The 18,550-nt window shown below is 39.0% G+C and overlaps 1 protein-coding gene across 1 annotated transcript in view; it reads right to left on the bottom strand.

The window, feature by feature from the left end:
- iars1 (isoleucyl-tRNA synthetase 1) overlaps positions 1-18,550 on the bottom strand; it is a 216,003-nt gene that overhangs the window by 88,375 nt on the left and 109,078 nt on the right. Inside the window, exons 23-25 of the mRNA XM_068051875.1 lie at positions 17,086-17,207; positions 11,030-11,132; positions 10,218-10,301 (exon numbers count right to left, since the gene is read on the bottom strand). Coding sequence (XP_067907976.1) covers positions 10,218-10,301; positions 11,030-11,132; positions 17,086-17,207 — 309 coding nt within the window. The remainder of the gene's footprint in view (positions 1-10,217; positions 10,302-11,029; positions 11,133-17,085; positions 17,208-18,550) is intronic.

Consider the following 18,550-nt stretch of genomic DNA (forward strand, 5'->3'; position numbering starts at 1 on the left):
CCTCCCACCTCCATCATAACAACATATGAATTCACAGGAGAGAAAAAATATATAAAGAGAGGTGTTAGAACCGATTCTTCAGAAGGATGGCCTGATGAGCCATTAATCCTTCAAGTTCAAGAACTGTAACAAGTGAATTCTCCAATGACATGAATGCGTGTTAAATCCATGTGTACTTATTATTAATAGTTATAATTGTATGCTTAATTCCTGTTAATGTCAATAAATGCTTTTGAACCTCATCGACTCTGTTAGTGCTGATAACAGGTGCTCTCAGTCTGAATCTAAATTTAAGAAAATTTCTTAAACCAAAATAGTTCAGATTCGCTGTTTTTAGCTGCTGGGTGTTGGAACATGGAAGTTAGGGTCTAGATATAATTTTACCCAAGTTCAAAGAATGCAGTTCTTCTCAATGCTATCCTTGTATATGAAGTGTATTGATGCAATTCCACCACCAAGTTGTATTGTTAGAATATTCTGTCAGTCAAAAGACAGGCAACAGATATCGCTGATTTTGCATTACAAAATATTGACAACCAATCTCAAACAGATCTCTTCAAAAGAAATTAAATATGGCAACTGGCTGCCTGTTGTGCCACAATGAATCTTTAATTATTTTAATTTGAAATCTAATTTGAGAATGAATAAATATCATTAGAAAAACATCAGGTGCGTTTTGATTTAAGTTAAATAATGATTCCCTGGGATTTAAACAAAACTGCCATGTTTCTAGACAACATAATATTATTAACAATAGCTTGCTATATTTTTATTTACAACATGATAGATTACATTAGGAGTCCTAGAATATTCTGAGGAACAAGCAACTGTCCTGTGCATGGGAATTATGTACTTTCACTATGTAATTCATTCCCTCAAGTACTTGGGAATCCCAGGTCTATTGCTTAATTAATCTTTTAAGGATTACATTTAAACTTTCTAGCCAGTGCATAAATCATTTAATTTGAAAGAGTAACATATTTTAATAACATTAAACAAGACCTGGATCCAGAGCTTTCTCATTCTATAGATATGTTAGGCAACGTTAAGGTTTTAGTGCATAATAGAATATTTTAAGGCTCATTCTATGCATAAACTGGGCAATCTTGACATTTAATTCTTTTGGCACTGATACACTATATCATTTTATTTAAAGAGATAATTGCTCAAGATGCAAGTTTGAGGGTTTACCTCCTCGCAAGTCAGCTTGGGGCTAAGTGATGTGCTTGGATCAATATCCTTTTCTGAGTTTCCACAGATCCTGACTGACACTATTTTATCATACTAATCCATTTTAGAAATACATATGCTTGAAACTCACCACATTTTCCCTCATCTTATATTTGTACATATGCTTGTACATATCCTCAAATGATGGGAACAAAATGTTCATAGACAAAAGTTGGTACTAAAATATTGATAGCAATTTATAAATTGCTGTACTGAATTACTAGCTTGTGGCTACATGTGACAAGAATTAAAAGCTGATGAGTGACCACTTCAAATCAATTAACTTTTGCATCAATTGTCATGAATCATGAGCAATATTATGATGCCTGAATCAAACGTAGGAAGCAATTGCTCAAGCATGTTCTTCATTTCTTGCCTTTCATCAATGTAGCAAATTACATATGTAAACAAAAATATAAATCTTTGAATCTATCTGTTTGGAAATGCATAGCTCTGGATAAAAGTATAATGTCTCGAGACAAATGCACTATGATAGAGCTTCTGGCAAGAAAATATTCATGGGATCCAAGAACTACCCTAACTGTATGTCAAAGGTAAATAGGGATCAATAATAAATGCTGGCTTTGCCAGCGACACTCACATCCCATGAACAAATAAAACAAAAGATACTGTCAACTGCTCACCACAGAAACAGGGGTAGGCCATTTAGCCCCTCAAGCCTGTTACGCCATTCAACAAGATCATGGTTGATTTGTGACCTAACTCCATATCCCTGCCTTTGCCCATATCCCCTTAATATCTTTGGTTAATAAACGTTTATCAATCTCAGATTTAAAATTAACTATTGATCTAATATCAAAAACTTCTATCGCCCTTTGTGCATAGAAATGTTTCCTAAGCGTTTCCTGAAAGACCTAATTCTAATTTTTAGACTACGCCACCTAATCCTAGACTTGCAACCAGTAGGAGTAGTTGCTATCCACCCTACCTGTTCCCCTTCATGTCTTGAAAACTTCGATCAAATCACCCCTTAACCTTCTAAGTAACAGGGAATACAACCTAACTTGTGTAATCACTCTTCGTAATTTAGCCCATGGCGTCCAGGTACCATTCTGGTAAATCTATGCTGCACTCCCTTGAAGGCCAGTATATTTTTTTTTTAATTTTTAGATACAGCACTGAAACAGGTTCTTCGGCCCACCGAGTCTGTGTAGACCAAGAATCACCCATTTATACTAACCCTGCAGTAATCCCATATTCCCTATTACCTACCTACACTAGGGGCAATTTACAATGGCCAATTTACCTATCACCTGCAAGTCTTTGGCGGTGGGAGGAAACCGGAGCACCCGGCGAAAACCCACGCGGTCACAGGGATAACTTGCAAACTCCGCACAGGCAGTACCCAGAATTGAACCTGGGTCCCTGGAGTTGTGAGGCTGCGGTGCTAATCACTGCGCCACCCAAATGAACGCAGTTGAACTTAGGAAATATCTTTCCTAAGATGTGGTGCACAGAATTGCTCAGAATATTCCAGGTGTGGTCTAACCAGGGCTTTGTGCAGCTGAAGCATGACTTCCGCCCACTTGAATTCTAGTCTTCTAGATATAAAGGTCAGCATTCCATTAGCCTTTTTGATTATTTTCTGGACCAGTCCATGACATTTTAATGATCTATATGCCTGGACACCTAACTCACCAAACTTGGCAGTCGCTAATCCTTTATGACAAAAAAGGAGCTGAAGTTTGGACCACAGAAAGCAAACAATCAGCTTAATTGCTCAAAAAAGAAACTCCCGAGCAGAATCAGCAGCATGGCAATCCTGAAGTTCAGTGCCTGCAGAAGCTCTTGGAGAATGGGTACTCTCTCCCTTTTTCATATCAGATGCAACACTTTAAGCGCAGCTCAACACAAATGCCTTCTGGGGTAACACATTCAGGCAATGGTGAAGCACATCTGATTCTCACCAGTGCCTTATGGTTCTACGTTCAGGGAGACACCATCATATTATGAGTGGGTTAAATCTGTGGCCAGCACAAGGACAACTGTTTCGAACAAAGATTTTAATTAATTTTCAGCCACTGGGCAGGATATAGAACAGTTTACCCAAGGTTTATTAAAATCAAGTGCTAGCATCATCTAGAATACAAGGATGTTGGGGTCATGGGAACAAATTATCAAGGCAACATAACTGGCCTACACTGAAGTAAGCGAAATATCAGACTAAAATGGTATCCATGATGGAAGAGCAAGTGAAGCTTCTACCAAAGACATATCATAAAGCAAAACTTTCTAACAAAATGCGGCATAAATATTGTCAGTACTGCTTCCATAAAGTCACACTGGTGTGCCATTTAAAAAAGCTTTCTGGTGTAAATACTTATTACTGCTGATAAGAGAAGAAAAATAATTATGGGCATGGGATTCATAATGAGTTTATGTAGAGAAGAATATGACAGATCAACTGACCAAACTGGCAGTTCAATCTTTTGAATTTACATTTTTTTTAAATTGGAGAGCCTCTTGATAATTCTGCCCTTTGTGGAATGATAGAAATTCCAAACAAGAAAGTTAAATAAAGAAAAAAAAGCCACAACCTTTCTTCCAACAATAAGGAAAGCATCAAGTTCATTAAAAAATCCTTAAACTTCAATAAGAGTTCTGTAACCAATGCTTGGAGTAAACCAACAAATTATGATCTTTGTTATTACCGAGGCAAGATGAATGCACTGTTAGTTCAGTTCCACTTCTCCACGGGTCACAGCATATCAATAAATGTTCCCACCTACCGAAAAACAGCTAATTACGTACTCTATTTGACCCCAGAATAAAGCACACCAACCGGGTTTCTTTAATCAACAACATTAACTATTTATTATAAGAAACAAGTCTTAAGTAATTATGAGATAACTCTATACACGAAAAGCTCCTTATTTCCCTAGCTCTCATGCACACACACATACATTCAAAAATAAACGGTTAACCGGGGAAAAGGGATTTTTTGGTTTACAGCTGTTTCATAGAAATGGTAGGAAGTTCTTCAGTTTGGTGAGGTGCCCCGAAGTCGGTCGAACAGTCAGATACCACACGAAGTCTCTCCAGGTGAATCTGATGAACAGTCTGAAATGGACAGGCGTTCAAGGCAATTAAACGGCTGCAGGCTTCATACAGGTCTTTCATCAGGACAGGTCTTCTTAGGTTTTACAGCAGCAGTCTAGCAGTAGAAGATTTCTTCAGATTTCAGGATTTCTTACAACACAGGAGGCAACAGGAACCTGATGCAGGGATTCTTCAGAGACAGGAAGCAATAGGAATCTGTGGCCTTTGAAATATAGAGTTTCTTCTCAAGAGATGCAGGATTCCTTTACAGAGAGAGGTAACATTTTTTCTGGGTTTTCCTCTCTGATCTCTAAGCAGGTCAAAACCCAAATTTCAAATGCCTGCTCTTGGTCCAACACACTGGCTTTTTAAAAGGTCCAAAGTGAAAGCAAACCTTCCTGAACAGGTCACGTGTCCAGTCATAGAGGGCTCATTTAAATGGAGGGGGCGGAGCAGCCGTCCCCGATGATGTAAAAAGGCGCTGGTGCGTCACTGGCAACAGTGGCCAGTGCCACCATGCAGGCGCCATTTTTAAAGGGCTGCAAGCCCTTAGGACAAATGTTAATATTTAAAGCTATATTGTGTACCATTATGTATAAAAAAAAAATACTGCAGGCCCTTTCATACCACCCCCCAACCCCCTCCAATGTTTGTTTACGGGCCATAATCATCAAAAAGAACTTTATTACCCCCCAACCTCTTAACATTTGCCCTTCAACCCCTTCCCACCATCCCCATAGGCAATAAGATGTGGTATTCCCGCTCCCCCCACCACCCTGATAATTTCAGTCCTTCCCCCCTCCACACCAGTGTCTCACCTCAGAACTACGAACGGAGTTCCAAAGGCACACGAGTTGCGGCCAGCACCTGTAATATCGGCATGGGACCAGGAAGGTTCATCTGCGTGTTTATTTGTCTAATTTTAATATTTAAATGAACGCCCCGCCCCGAAGCACCGAGGCGTTGCTGCCGCTGGTAAAATGCGGTGGGGCCTTCTTGGCATAGGGAGTCATGGCGGGCCACTCCCGCAAGTATTTTACGGTCACCCCCGCCACAACCCCAGATGTCGAGGGGCTAGTAAAATTCAGCCCCGAGTCTCCCTTGCCAGTCAAAGAGTTGCTTTGAGGAGGTCAAACCCCTTGCTGGTTTCCTTGAAGTTGCCTGCTTTCCTGTTATTGTATACAAATTCAGCTTCCTTTCAAAACATCCAAAAATCTCAACTATTGGCAGGTGCCTCAATGTCCACTGAAAAATCCTTCTACAGTTTTTTTTAAATACACAGAATTCTAAGTTTTTAATACAAAAACAAAACCCTTGTAACAACTTGGACAAGTGGCAACATCTACAACTAGCGGATAAACAATAACTTTTGACAATTTGAAGTCCAATCTTTTCGAATTTTCCAATCTAACAATAGAGAGCCCTAAATGTCATCAAATAGGAGAAGCTGATGCAAAATTAAACTTACCTACCATCACTGTTAAAATCAAGAACTCAGCAAGCATAATTTCTGATCTTATCTGCACTACAAACCAGATTAATGTAGTTTGCTTTCTTTCCACCAACACTTCAAAAACATTTTTACAATGAATGGCTAAGTGCTTTTTGGCAGCCTTAACTGCAACTTGTTCTCTCGACAATATTAATAGTAAAGCAGTACACTGAAACATCTCACTGCTGGCTTCATTACTCAGAGACAGCATTTATCCTGATGAACAGCAGGGAGAAAATTACTGTATTCACAACCACTAGTTTGGAGAAGGAAAATTACATTTCAGAATTCAAATTCCAATAGACTCCTAACAAAATCATAGCAGGCGCAATATTTATCAAGAGGCTCAAAATCTGTGTATTTGTCACAAGAAATTTCTAGATACTTCAAAAAATGGTAAAACCAGATCAAGATATTTTCCATGAAGGACGAATGCAAGCATTTGACCATACAAAGCTCGGAGGCAGTAATTCAGCTTTAAACTTGACTAGGCTGCATTTTACATTACTTCATTGAACAATATCAAATTTTAATAAAGCCTCAAGACTTAATAAATAAATCAATGGAAATGCTGATCAGGTGGGTTTTATAACGGGCGCACGATCTGCTCTGCCAGTTTACCATCAAAGGTGAAGATCATTGCCATGAGATCCTATCAGCAAAATAATTATTCTGTTGCAAAATTGCGCCAACTTGGAATCAGTATTGGAGCCCTGCTGGAACTGTATGGAAGCATGAGTCAGCCTCAACAGGAGAGAAAATTAGACGGGGAAAAGATTGATTGATTCTAACACCCTGTAGTAATTCTTGCCAAGAGCCTAGCACCTAAGCCTCATCAAGCCATGCCTATGTAGACTGACCTGGAAAACACAAAGTTCAGGCACTACTGATGAATGAGGCCTTTTCCAGTGTCACAGTTCAGCCAAATTGGAATAATAAAAATTTGCCTTTGAAAGCATTTTACACCAGTATTTTGAGCCCCTCTTGTCCTCAATCGTCAGTCAATATCAAATAATATAAACCAATCTTTCACAGTAGAGAAGTCCAACTACTAATGAGTCAGATGTTCAAGGGTGTTTCAGCTGATGTTAGGTGATGCACTACAATTTGACAAACTACTGTCCTGACCTGCCTGTCGGCAGTGAAATTGTGTAGTCTGTGACGATAAGAAGAAGTGAACAGGGCCAGATACAGTCAACAGGAGATGAAGAAGAAACTTTAATTACAGGCAACCAGAAGGAAAAAACTGGGAAGTAAAAAATACAGTAGAAACAGAAAACATTACAGACAGGAAATGCAAATAGAAAGATCCAACTTGCATTCACATGGCATCTTTCAAACCTCAGGACACCTCAAGAGCATTTCACAGCCAATTAGGTAGTTTTGAAGTGTCGTCACAGCAGCCAATTTGCATGCAGCAAGGTCCCACAAATAGCAATGATATAAGTGATCTGAAAATATGTTTTACTGATGTTGGTTAAAGGATAATAGTACCATAGGATCTTTTACCTTCACCTGAGAGGGCTGATGGAGTCTCGGGTTAATGCCTGCCAGAAGTGCCATTTGTCAGCAAAGAAAGTGAAAGAATCTAAATCAGGAAACTCAAACTGTGGAGTATTCAATATCTTCCCCTACTCATGATTTTCACTTTGAAAATTCAACAGGAACTTCCCAATTACCATCATTAAAAATATCTTAGGAACTGTAATTAACAAGAACTGAAAATGATTAACCACATTTTACGACAATTTTGAAACATTCCAAAAAAATGGACTGAAGAATTATTTTCCCCCCCATCCCCAAACTTTTCATGTCGGATTCCTAAAGAAACTGACACAATCTCAGAGATTCCCTGTCCTAACTTGCAAAAATAGTTTGCTAGCTACCCAAACACAAACAGTGTTATAATTAGAGAAAACATTTTATTTGTAAACAGCCTTCTGGTAAGTGAACCAACACAGCAAAAATCTATAAAATTCTCATGACACAATCCCCCTTGGGATTTACAATCTGTAGTTCCAAACTAAAGATGCATTTACTTTACCTTCAGTGTAGTCTGGGCAGGAGTGGAGAAGTTTGAATTTTAAATGTCTTAATTATGCTTTTTCATCAGAAGCTTTAAGTCCATTTTATATCCCAAATTAAAACCAAGTAATGATATATCTAATATTTTCTAGTTCCCTTTCCTAATTTCTAAGCATGGATTCCCCTCAGTAAATGTTAATAAAATCTATTTGTAAATTCAAACTGCTTCATGCAAATATGTACCTTTCAGCAGAGAGCACTGAACTATATTCCAATCAGTAACAAGAAAACGGCACGTTTTTTGTCTATGTTGAAGAACTGAAAAACCATCGAAAGTACATTCTAAAAATCCTAAATGTAATTCAATCTTGGTAATATTTCACACAGCTTTTGACATTTTATATTCTGCAGATGTCAGAACCACTTAAAATAATGTAATACTTGGCACTATGTTTCTAAGAAGCCAGGGTGAAAATGAAATACTGTCATTTTATTTGTCATTATCTGGCAAAGCACCCAGTAATACAAGTGATAAAGATTCCTCTTGAAGATATTTGTAGCTCGTCAAGTTTACATGATAACCATCAAAAATCCCTGAACTAGTCATATGTTTGGAGCCTGGTAGAGACAATTCCAGAGTGCTGTGAATTTCAAAAGAATGTACAGCATAAATACACAGATGAATCACACAGCTTTTATCAGGCTACTTTGTCCAAAATGATCAACCAGTAGTTCCAGAATTTTGCCATGTTATCTCAGTGAACAGATCATCAAGATGACTTTCTTGAACATGTTTAGCGAAAAGATCCACTTTCCCTCAAGGATAGATCAGCAAAATAGATTGTCCCCATTTATATAAAATTCTGACACTTTTTCTGAGGGTGTTGAAATGCAATGTAAAATTTAGTGTATAAATGCAATGCCTGCATCCACCACATCCAAAAAACAAATAAAAACTTCATGTAGATTTTTTATGACTCAAAACCCTGGGATACAATTTGTAAATTGGTGCAAATTTAATAACTTTAAAGGATTCCCTACTATAAGGCCAGATTAATAGCAACATTTCATGTAAAGTTATTGCAAAACCATGAGACTTAAGACTAGTCGCAAACTTAGCTGAGTGTATACCATCACCTTATAATGGTCAGGTTGATTTAACTGTAGTCTTGTCCTGGAAATTCACCTGCAGTCCTCTCTATGTGTCCACCTGTGTAATTGATGTCTAAGATATTACCTAGTGAATGTGGTCAGGACAAAATTCCAGGCATTAGCCTTTGAAGAGATCTCCTGTATTTTCATGGTCTTTTCCCCTTCAAACTGCTCTGGTTTCCTTGTGGTGTTCTGTTTTAAACTATTTGCTTGATGTTAACACCAATCTTCAAATACTAGTTAACTGATCTAAGCATTTGTCCAAAAATACAAAAGATACATAGTACCACAAAGATCACATTTTGCTGTAGTCTTTCTTCTTCACTCCCGATCTCCCCTCATTAGTGTAAAGAGCCATAAACTTGGCACACAGAATAAAATGGCAGCAGAGTGCAGAATACCATCACAGATACTTTGTTCAAATATACCCATATGAATACGGTCAGGTGAAAATTCATACAACATGAAAGTTAATTGATTGAACAAATTTAATATTACAATACTACAGAATAGACATATTTGGCACACTACAATTTCTATATTGAACTACACACAAATAATTGATAACCTTAAAGCATTTAATTTTGCTCAAAATAGCATACTAAAATCCTTTCACAAAGTAATTTTTCCAATCTGTACTAGAATATCAGCTTCTGAGAAAACATTCCTCCTTAAAACATCTCAGTAAACACAAAAGGGGATCAGAACTACACTTACAATATTAATTATTAGACTTAATGCTTTGTGGAAAATTTAATGGCGAATTAATGTGCAGATGCAACAAGTTCATGAAACTTCCAGGGAGATTAAGGATGAGATGTTGTTTTTAAGAACGATACAAATCGCAACTTGTGACAATTTGCAATTCATGGGGTATCTCTTGGTCACCAAATGTTGCAGGCCAATTTACACATTAATAACTGCGCATCGTTCACATGCTGTTAGTTTTTTTTTTAGCAAATTCTGGCCCACAATATTGTTTTAACCACTGATGACGTGACATCAATTTTTACGGTCAGATGACTCTCAAGGAAAGCAATCTCGTATTTATCTTTTTAAGTGCTAAAACAGTCAAACATTCACTACACAAAAAGTCAAGCTGATACCTAGAAAGAAAAACAGGTAAAAGTATCAGTTTTGTTCACACTATATTTTCTTGTCAGATGCCTTCTAATGTCAGCAATTACATATATAGGTATATATGAAAAAGGCAACATTTGTGATTGACTAAACAAAAACATCAAATTAATAAACTTACCTCTAAAATATATTTCTCCAATGATCTAATATCTTTCAGTGCTTCGGAATCCTGGTGAATGACCACAACCTCTTTTAAAGGGTACTAAATAAAGTTAAATTGAACAAACCTTTAATTCTTAATTGCAAATCCACATTCATATATTAAAAAGTACAGCCAGTAAAGAAAACAAAAAGGCAAAGAAACAAATTTGAAAATAGGCAATAAAGCCAGAACTCTGAGCTAGTAACAAAACAGGGTAAACTAGCATTGGATTGAAAACCTTCAGCATTTCATTCAGCATAATACAGCATACTTTATATTGGTAGATTAGCACAGGACAATGTTCCAGATATTGTGAAACAACATCAAGACTTCTTGAATGTTAAGGTAACCCATATGCATATGATTAATGCTATGTTTAATTTATTGCCCTTGAACAGCTGGACTACAAATTGGTAAATGAAAGATGAGCAAAATTATCTTCACATGTGGACCCAAATTGATTCCAAAGCCTTAATAGCAAGCATTTGATTTGTATAGGTAGGAAAAAACTCTATTAGTAAGAGCTGAAGTATTCTTACAAATGTTGCAGGCCTATATTTAATTCCTTCAAAAAAAATTCTTTGAAATTTTGTAAAAATTCCAAGTAATTGATATGAAGAAATAAATGGTGTTAAATACTATTACATCAGTGCATTGTGACTACCCTGTTTGTCAAGAACATTGAGTACAGAGAGATACAGATTAGTCTATATCAAGATCCAGGATCAAAAAACAGAGCAGGAGCATTATTGCTAAATACAGATGGCGTGTGATGGGCAATGACAAACCTTAACTGGAAGAGTCTTCCTGTCTCGTATCACTCTTCCAAGCTCAATGATTGACTGCATTTGAGCAACTGCGCCCTCAATATGTTGGTCAATGACAGACTCCCTGAAGAAAAAAAATCAAAATGCATTCACAAAAGTAGTAATAAACAACACAGTCTCCCCACTGAGCAGAACACATACCAAGGCAAAATTCAGGACTTTGCTAGAGGAGATGGAAGTTCTGGACAAGCTGAAAGGGCTTAAAACAAATCAATCAGTGTTCCATGGTGTTCATCCCAGGGTGTTGTAAAAAACTAAGGAGGAGTTCTGGGAGGCGCTGGTAACCATCAGGATGACAAAACAGACACAGGTAATCACAGACCTATATAAAAATATTCTGGTATTAAATAATTTAACATTTTCTGTATGGTACATGATATCTGCAAAAAATCACGTGGAGGGGGCGGGCTGTCCAACATCTGCAATGGCGTCAGCTGCCTGCACACAGGTACTGGTGCCATTTTTAAAGGGCAGTCAGCCCTGACAGCATATTTAAATTTTCAGAGGTAAACCCTGCCCAAAATTTATCAAATAAAATTCTAACGCCCCTTTCCCACCCCCCAATAACAATTTCATTAACTATTTGCATTTCCCTCCCAAAATACTTTTTAAATCTGACCTTCCCCTCCACAGACTGCACAAAGTTTAAAGTTCATCCTTTCCCACCGTTCCCTACACCCATTACATTTATTTGACACCCCCCCCCCCCATCCACGCTGAAAATCTGAACTCCCCCCTCTCCACCAGCGTCACACCTGCTTTCCCCAAACGGGGAATTGAAGGCACGGGAGTGCCGGCCGCAGCGCAGAGGATCGCAGCAGGCCCAGAAGATTGCCGGTAAGACTATTTAAATTAATTCACTTTATTGATTTAAATATTGAAATTGAGGTCCCGTCGCCCAGCAGCAGGAAGGCCACCATGGAGCCTCGCCGTCCCTGACGTCAAGTTCCCTGGCAGGCTTCTGCTGGAACAAGCTTCTGCCCGCCCCCGCCACAGAGCTCGACAGCGGAGGCTCGGTAAAATCCAGCCCAATATATCGATTGCATCAATGATGAAAGTGAAGAGAAGCTTTGCTGATAACAGCAGAACAGGTCCAGCAAAGACCTATAAAGATAGATGATGGTTCAAAAGCAAACCATCCACACTAAAATGTATGTCAAGGAATGATACAGTTTTAATCCTCACTTCACCCTCCGTAAACATGAGGTTATCCAAAACTCTGCTGCCGGCGTCCTAACTTGTCCAAAAGCTGTTCACCCATCACTGCTGTGCTCAGTGACCAAAACTGGCTTCCAATTAAACAACGTCTCAATTTTAAAATTCTCAACCTTGTTTTCAAATCCGCCCCATGGCCTGGCCCCTCCCCATCTCTGTAATATTCTCCAGCCTTACAACCCTACAAGATATCTGCACTCCTCTAATTCTGGCCTCTTCGGCATCCCCAATTTTAATTGCTCCATCATTGGCGGTTGTACCTTCAGGTGCCCAAGCCTTAAGCTCAGGAATTCCCTCCCTAAACCCCGCTACCTTGCTTTTCTCCTTTCATCCACCGAGAAGAGGACCTCTCTCCTCTCCCTCACTGTTTCAAGGAGGATCTCAGGTCAGCATCCACAAAACAAGAGCAGCCCCACCCTGGGTTCCAGGCCTCTCTTTCTTCTGCTCCGTGTTTAATTCAGCAAATAAATCTGAATCGGCAGCCACAGTTTGGTGGGTTTAAATAGGGCCCACTCAATTCAGACCCCGGTCTCTGTTTCTGCTCCCCCCATCCCCCAGCCAATTAACACCCTGCCCCATGAAAATTGGGGGCTGCAACAGGATCAGGACCTGGAAACAGTCCCGACATCCATTTCCTGTTCGCGGAAGGAAAATCGTAACCATCAAGTCCACAGCACAGAAACAGACCATTTGGCCTAATAGGTCTATATCGGCATTTATGCTCCATTCAAACCTCCATCCACTCACTTCATCTAACCCTATCAGCATATCCTGCGAGAACAAAGAAAATTACAGCAAGGGAACAGGCCCTTCGGCCCTCCAAGCCTGCGCCGATCCAGATCCTCTACCTAAACATGTCGCCTATTTTCTAAGGGTCTGTATCTCTTTGCTTCCTGCCCATTCATGTATCTGTCTAGATACATCTTAAAAGACGCTATCATGTTCGCATCTACCACCGCCGCTGGCAATGCATTCCAGGCACCCACCACCCTCTGCGTAAAGAACTTTCCACGCATATTCCCCCTAAACTTTTCCCCTCTCACTTTGAACTCGTCACCCCTAGTATTTGAATCCCCCACTCTGGGAAAAAGCTTCTTGCTATCCACCCTGTCTATACCTCTCATGATTTTGTACACCTCAATCAGGTCCCCCCTCAACCTCCGCCTTTCTAATGAAAATAATCCTAATCTACTCAACCTCTCTTCATAGCTAGCGCCCTCCATACCAGGCAACATCCTGGTGAACCTCCTCTGCACCCTCTGCAAAGCATCCACATCCTTTTGGTAATGTGGCGACCAGAACGGCACGCAGTATTCCAAATGTGGCCGAACCAAAGTCCTTAAAAACTGTAACATGACCTGCCAACTCTTGTACTCAATACCCCGTCCGATGAAGGAAAGCATGCCGTATGCCTTCTTGACCACTCTATTTACCTGCGTTGCCACCTTCAGGGAACAATGGACCTGAACACCCAAATCTCTCTGTACATCAATTTTCCCCAGGACTTTTCCATTTGCTGTATAGTTCACTCTTGAATTGGATGTTCCAAAATGCATCACCTCACATTTACCCTGATTGAACTCCATCTGCCATTTCTCTGCCCAACTCTCCAATCTATCTATATTCTGCTGTATTCTCTGACAGTCCCCTTCACTATCTGCTACTCCACCAATCTTAGTGTCGTCTGCAAACTTGCTAATCAGACCACCTATACTTTCCTCCAAATCATTTATGTATATCACAAACAACAGTGGTCCCAGCACGGATCCCGGTGGAACACCACTGGTCACATGTCTCCATTTTGAGAAACTCCCTTCCACTGCTACTCTCTGTCTCCTGTTGCCCTGCCAGTTCTTTATCCATCTAGCTAGTACACCCTGGAACCCATGCGACTTCACTTTCCCCATCAGGCTACCATGGGGAACCTTATCAAACACCTTACTGAAGTCCATGTATATGACATCTACAGCCCTTCCCTCATCAATCAACTTTGTCACTTCCTCAAAGAGTTCTATTCAGTTGGTAAGACATGACCTTCCCTGCACAAAACCATGTTGCCTATCACTGATAAGCCCACTTTCTTCCAAATGGGAATAGATCCTATCCCTCAGTATCTTCTCCAGCAGCTTCCCTACCACTGACGTCAGGCTCACCGGTCTATAATTACCTGGATTATCCCTGCTACCCTTCTTAAACAAGGTGACAACATTAGCAATTCTCCAGTCCTCCGGGACCTCACCCGTGTTTAAGGATGCTGCAAAGTTATCTGTTAAGGCCCCAGCTATTTCCTCTCTCGCTTCCCTCAGTAACCTGGGATAGATCCCATCCGGACCTGGGGACTTGTCCACCTTAATGCCTTTTACAATACCCAACACTTCCTCCCTCCTTATGCCGACTTGACCTAGAGTAATCAAACATCTATCCCTAACCTCAACATCCGTCATGTCCCTCTCCTCGGTGAATACTCGTTTGGAATCTCACCTATTTTCTCTGACTCCACGCATAACTTTCCTCCTTTGTCCTTGAGTGGGCCAATCCATTCTCTAGTTACCCTCTTGCTCCTTATATATGAATAAAAGGCTTTGGGATTTTCCTTAACCCTGTTTGCTAAAGATATTTCATGACCCCTTTGAGCCCTCTTAATTCCTCGTTTCAGATTGGTCCTACATTCCCGATATTCTTCCAACGCTTCGTCTTTCTTTCTCCCTCCTGTGGTTGTCTATCTTCTTCTTAAATGCATTCATGCTACTTGCCTCAACTACTCCTTGTGGCGGCGCTACACATATGGGCAAAGAAGTCTCTCCTGAATTCCCAATCTTATATTTACAAACTCTAGTTTTGAACACTTCCATACATGGAAACATTTTGTCTCTGTCCACCCCATCAAACACTTTCATTATCTTAAAAGCCCTATATCAGATCACCCCTAAAGCCTTCTCTTTTCCACAGAAAAGAGCGCCACAGCCTGTTCAATCTTTCCTGATAAATATATCCTCTCAGTCTGGTATCATCCTTGCAAATCTGTTTTTCACCTTCTCCGATGCCTGTACATCCTTTTTATAATATGGAGTCCAGAACTGTGCACCATGCACTAAGTGCTTTCTAACCAAGGTTCAATACTAGTTTAACATAACTTCTCTGCTTTTCACTTCTATCCCTCTAGAAATGAAATCCCTGGGCTTGGTTTGCGTTTTTATTGGCATTATTAACCTGCATTATTACTTCTAGTGATTTGTGTATCTGTACCTCTACATCCCTTTGGTCGTCACCCCATTTAGACTCTTATTTTCCAATGAGAAACTGGAAAGTGGTTATCTAACAAACAGAAATTAATCACCATCTCAAAGGAAGATGTCAACTGCTTGCTTCCAATGCCACTTAGATTTAATATCAATGAAATCCTCCAGCATAATAGTTATTTTGAATCACTGCCACTTTCAATATGATTAGGGGAATGGACTCTAAATGCTAAGGGGAATTCAATAAATTGAAAACAAAATAAAGTTTTATAAAAGCAAAATACTGCGGATGCTGGAAATCCGAAATCTGTAAAGCAAATGTCACCATGTTAGTTGCTTTTTAATATATAAAAAGATTCAAGGAAAAATTCACTTGGGTTTTAAGTTATTACAGATCTATCTGCTTCTCTATTATCCATAAACAGAAGTATAAATTATGCTTACAAACATATCCTACCCTAGCTTAATCCAGGACAACACATTGATATTTAAGTGCTTATAGATTTGCACATCTAACCATTGGTCATGAAGTGTGGTGAGCTCACCATAACAATTATTGTCATCAAGTTCCTCCAATTTTGTTTACACTTATTACATGTACCCACTGTTACTAATTGTATAACCACAAATCAGTTTACTAAGTTGGCAGAGTCCTTCTCATGTCTGATGCCCGTTAACCTACTCATTTTGTTTTTATGATGGCTTAAGAAGTGCCATTTAACATTGGTAGTCAGCCAATGAAAATACAGTTTTAAAAAAAACTCAGAGTTCCAAAGAGGAGAGTGGGAGACAGGATTAAGGTATAAAATATATTTCTGTGTAAAATGTATAAAGAGATTAGACAAAAATGATACTAAATTTGAATATAAACAGAACATAGAAAAAAAGGGAAAGAAAGGTAAAAGCCACAACAGCACAAGGCTCTAAACTTGGGATATATTTAATATTATGTAAGGACTTCATTTTAGTTGTTTGGGTTTTCACAGTAAAGAAGCTACTGATATTTAAATAATTTTATTACCTCAACATTGGTGTTTTAGTAACAGTATGTAATCAAAAAATTTACAAAACAGGTCAGTCCAACAGGCTTCTCTCAAAAATAGTCTAAAAGTTAACTTCTGAAAACAGCAAAGGAACCAGTCAGGAAGTACAATTATTGGAAATATAAATAAAGGGTAAAAAGTCATAAAATTTATCCTTTTATTTATATATCGTCATTGAAGCTGTCTTCTTGTTAATGTGTACTTTGCTTTGAAATACTAGATTAAAATTGGGAAATTAAATGACATAGACCAGAACACTAAATGTTTGGGAGGTTGATACTTGCATGCAATCCAATGATGACTTAAGGTCATTTCTCAAAATGCTTGTTCAAAGACAAATGTAAATAATATTTAGACCGTTTTATCAGTTATTCAGTAAAATTACAACCAAAATCAATCTAGCAAATTCAATTTCATGCTACATTATGTTGCAACTTGTTTCAAAATTTTGCTGAACTGCACAAAAATTTTAGTTTTTATAAAATTAATATATTGTAGAAAAACATAGAAAATATCATACCTTATTTGTGGGAGCATGAGGTAGTGAATACTATTTGCATCCTTGTCTTGAACAGAGGATAGGTCAATCAAGTGCCTTAAATTCTGGTACATCAGTTCAGTGATGAATGGTGTGAAGGGCGCCTGTGACATCATAATTCCAATATTTAAAAGTTACTGATAAAACAGTCAAAGCATTCATTGGAACAGTCATGCCTACTATCAAGTTTTTCTCTAATTTATTATAACACAACTGTAGATGCAAAATTCTTTGCCACTGCATATACTGCTTGAATGGTCATCTCCCCACAGCCCATACATCTGTCTGAGTGCAGAGTGTTGGACATTTTAACATAAAATTAAACTTTTTTTTTACATTTTCTGTCTGTCTTTTATTTGTCTCTCTCAATCCAATGTCCTTCCCAATCTTTATTTTGCTTTTGGCACATGATTTAAATCTAACTTATACTTCCTGCCTTCCACTTCCTGATTTAGACTGTGTGCGTGTCTCAGTATGATTCTTCGATCTGACTGGTTGAAGAGTCTCACTGTTTCTTGTCCTGCTCACAGATGCTACTGATGCCCTGCAGTGTGCGCTGCACTGGATCAAACAGCCTATTTGAGCAAGTCTCTACTCAAAAGCTTGTAAAAACTTTGTGGGCAGCTGTCAGTGAGATAAATGGCGATTGCCATTCCTTCACCGTTGACCACAAAATCCAAGACATTATTCTTAAAGTCTTCAATATACACTTCTATCACATGGCCAAATTGAAAAGGCACAGTAGCAATTCAAAAGGTTTTTGTGCACATCATTCCCAGTACAAAGTTAATTTTCCAAAAAGTTGCAAAACATAGAGAATCATTTGCACAGAAAAAGCCCTATATACTTCAAGTGTTCTTTGCACATAATTATACAGATTATTTAAGTGGCATAATCAAAAGCTGTGAACACCGGCACAGTGGGCGGCACAATGGCGCAGTGGTTAGCACCGCAGCCTCACAGCTCCAGCAACCTGGGTTCAGTTCTGGGTACTGCCTATGCGGTGTTAGCAAGTTCTCCCCGTGTCTGCGTGGGTTTTCGCCGGGTGCTCCGGTTTCCTCCCACAGCCAAAGACTTGTAGGTTGATAGGTAAATTGGCCATTATAAATTGCCCCTAGTGTAGGTAGGTACTAGGAGAATGGTGGGGATGTGGTAGGGAATATGGGATTAATGTAGGATTACTATAAATGGGTGGTTGTTGGTCAGCACAGACTCGGTGGGCTGAAGGGCCTGTTTCAGTGCTGTATCTCTAAACTAAACTCTAAACTAAACTATGGAACTTCATTGTAAAGCTGAGAGACCAAGGATTATATAGCTCAAGCAAAAAAAGGACAGACAGAAAGCAAGTGTGTGAACATTATGCCATGTGACTCTGAAACTGAGATTAGCTTATGGTGATGAATGATCAGATTTGCTCGACTAACTCATTGTAAAACAAAAGCTGCAT

The sequence above is a fragment of the Heterodontus francisci genome, chromosome 19 (assembly GCF_036365525.1).
Source record: "Heterodontus francisci isolate sHetFra1 chromosome 19, sHetFra1.hap1, whole genome shotgun sequence".
In the NCBI taxonomy this organism is placed as follows: Eukaryota; Metazoa; Chordata; class Chondrichthyes; order Heterodontiformes; family Heterodontidae; genus Heterodontus; species Heterodontus francisci.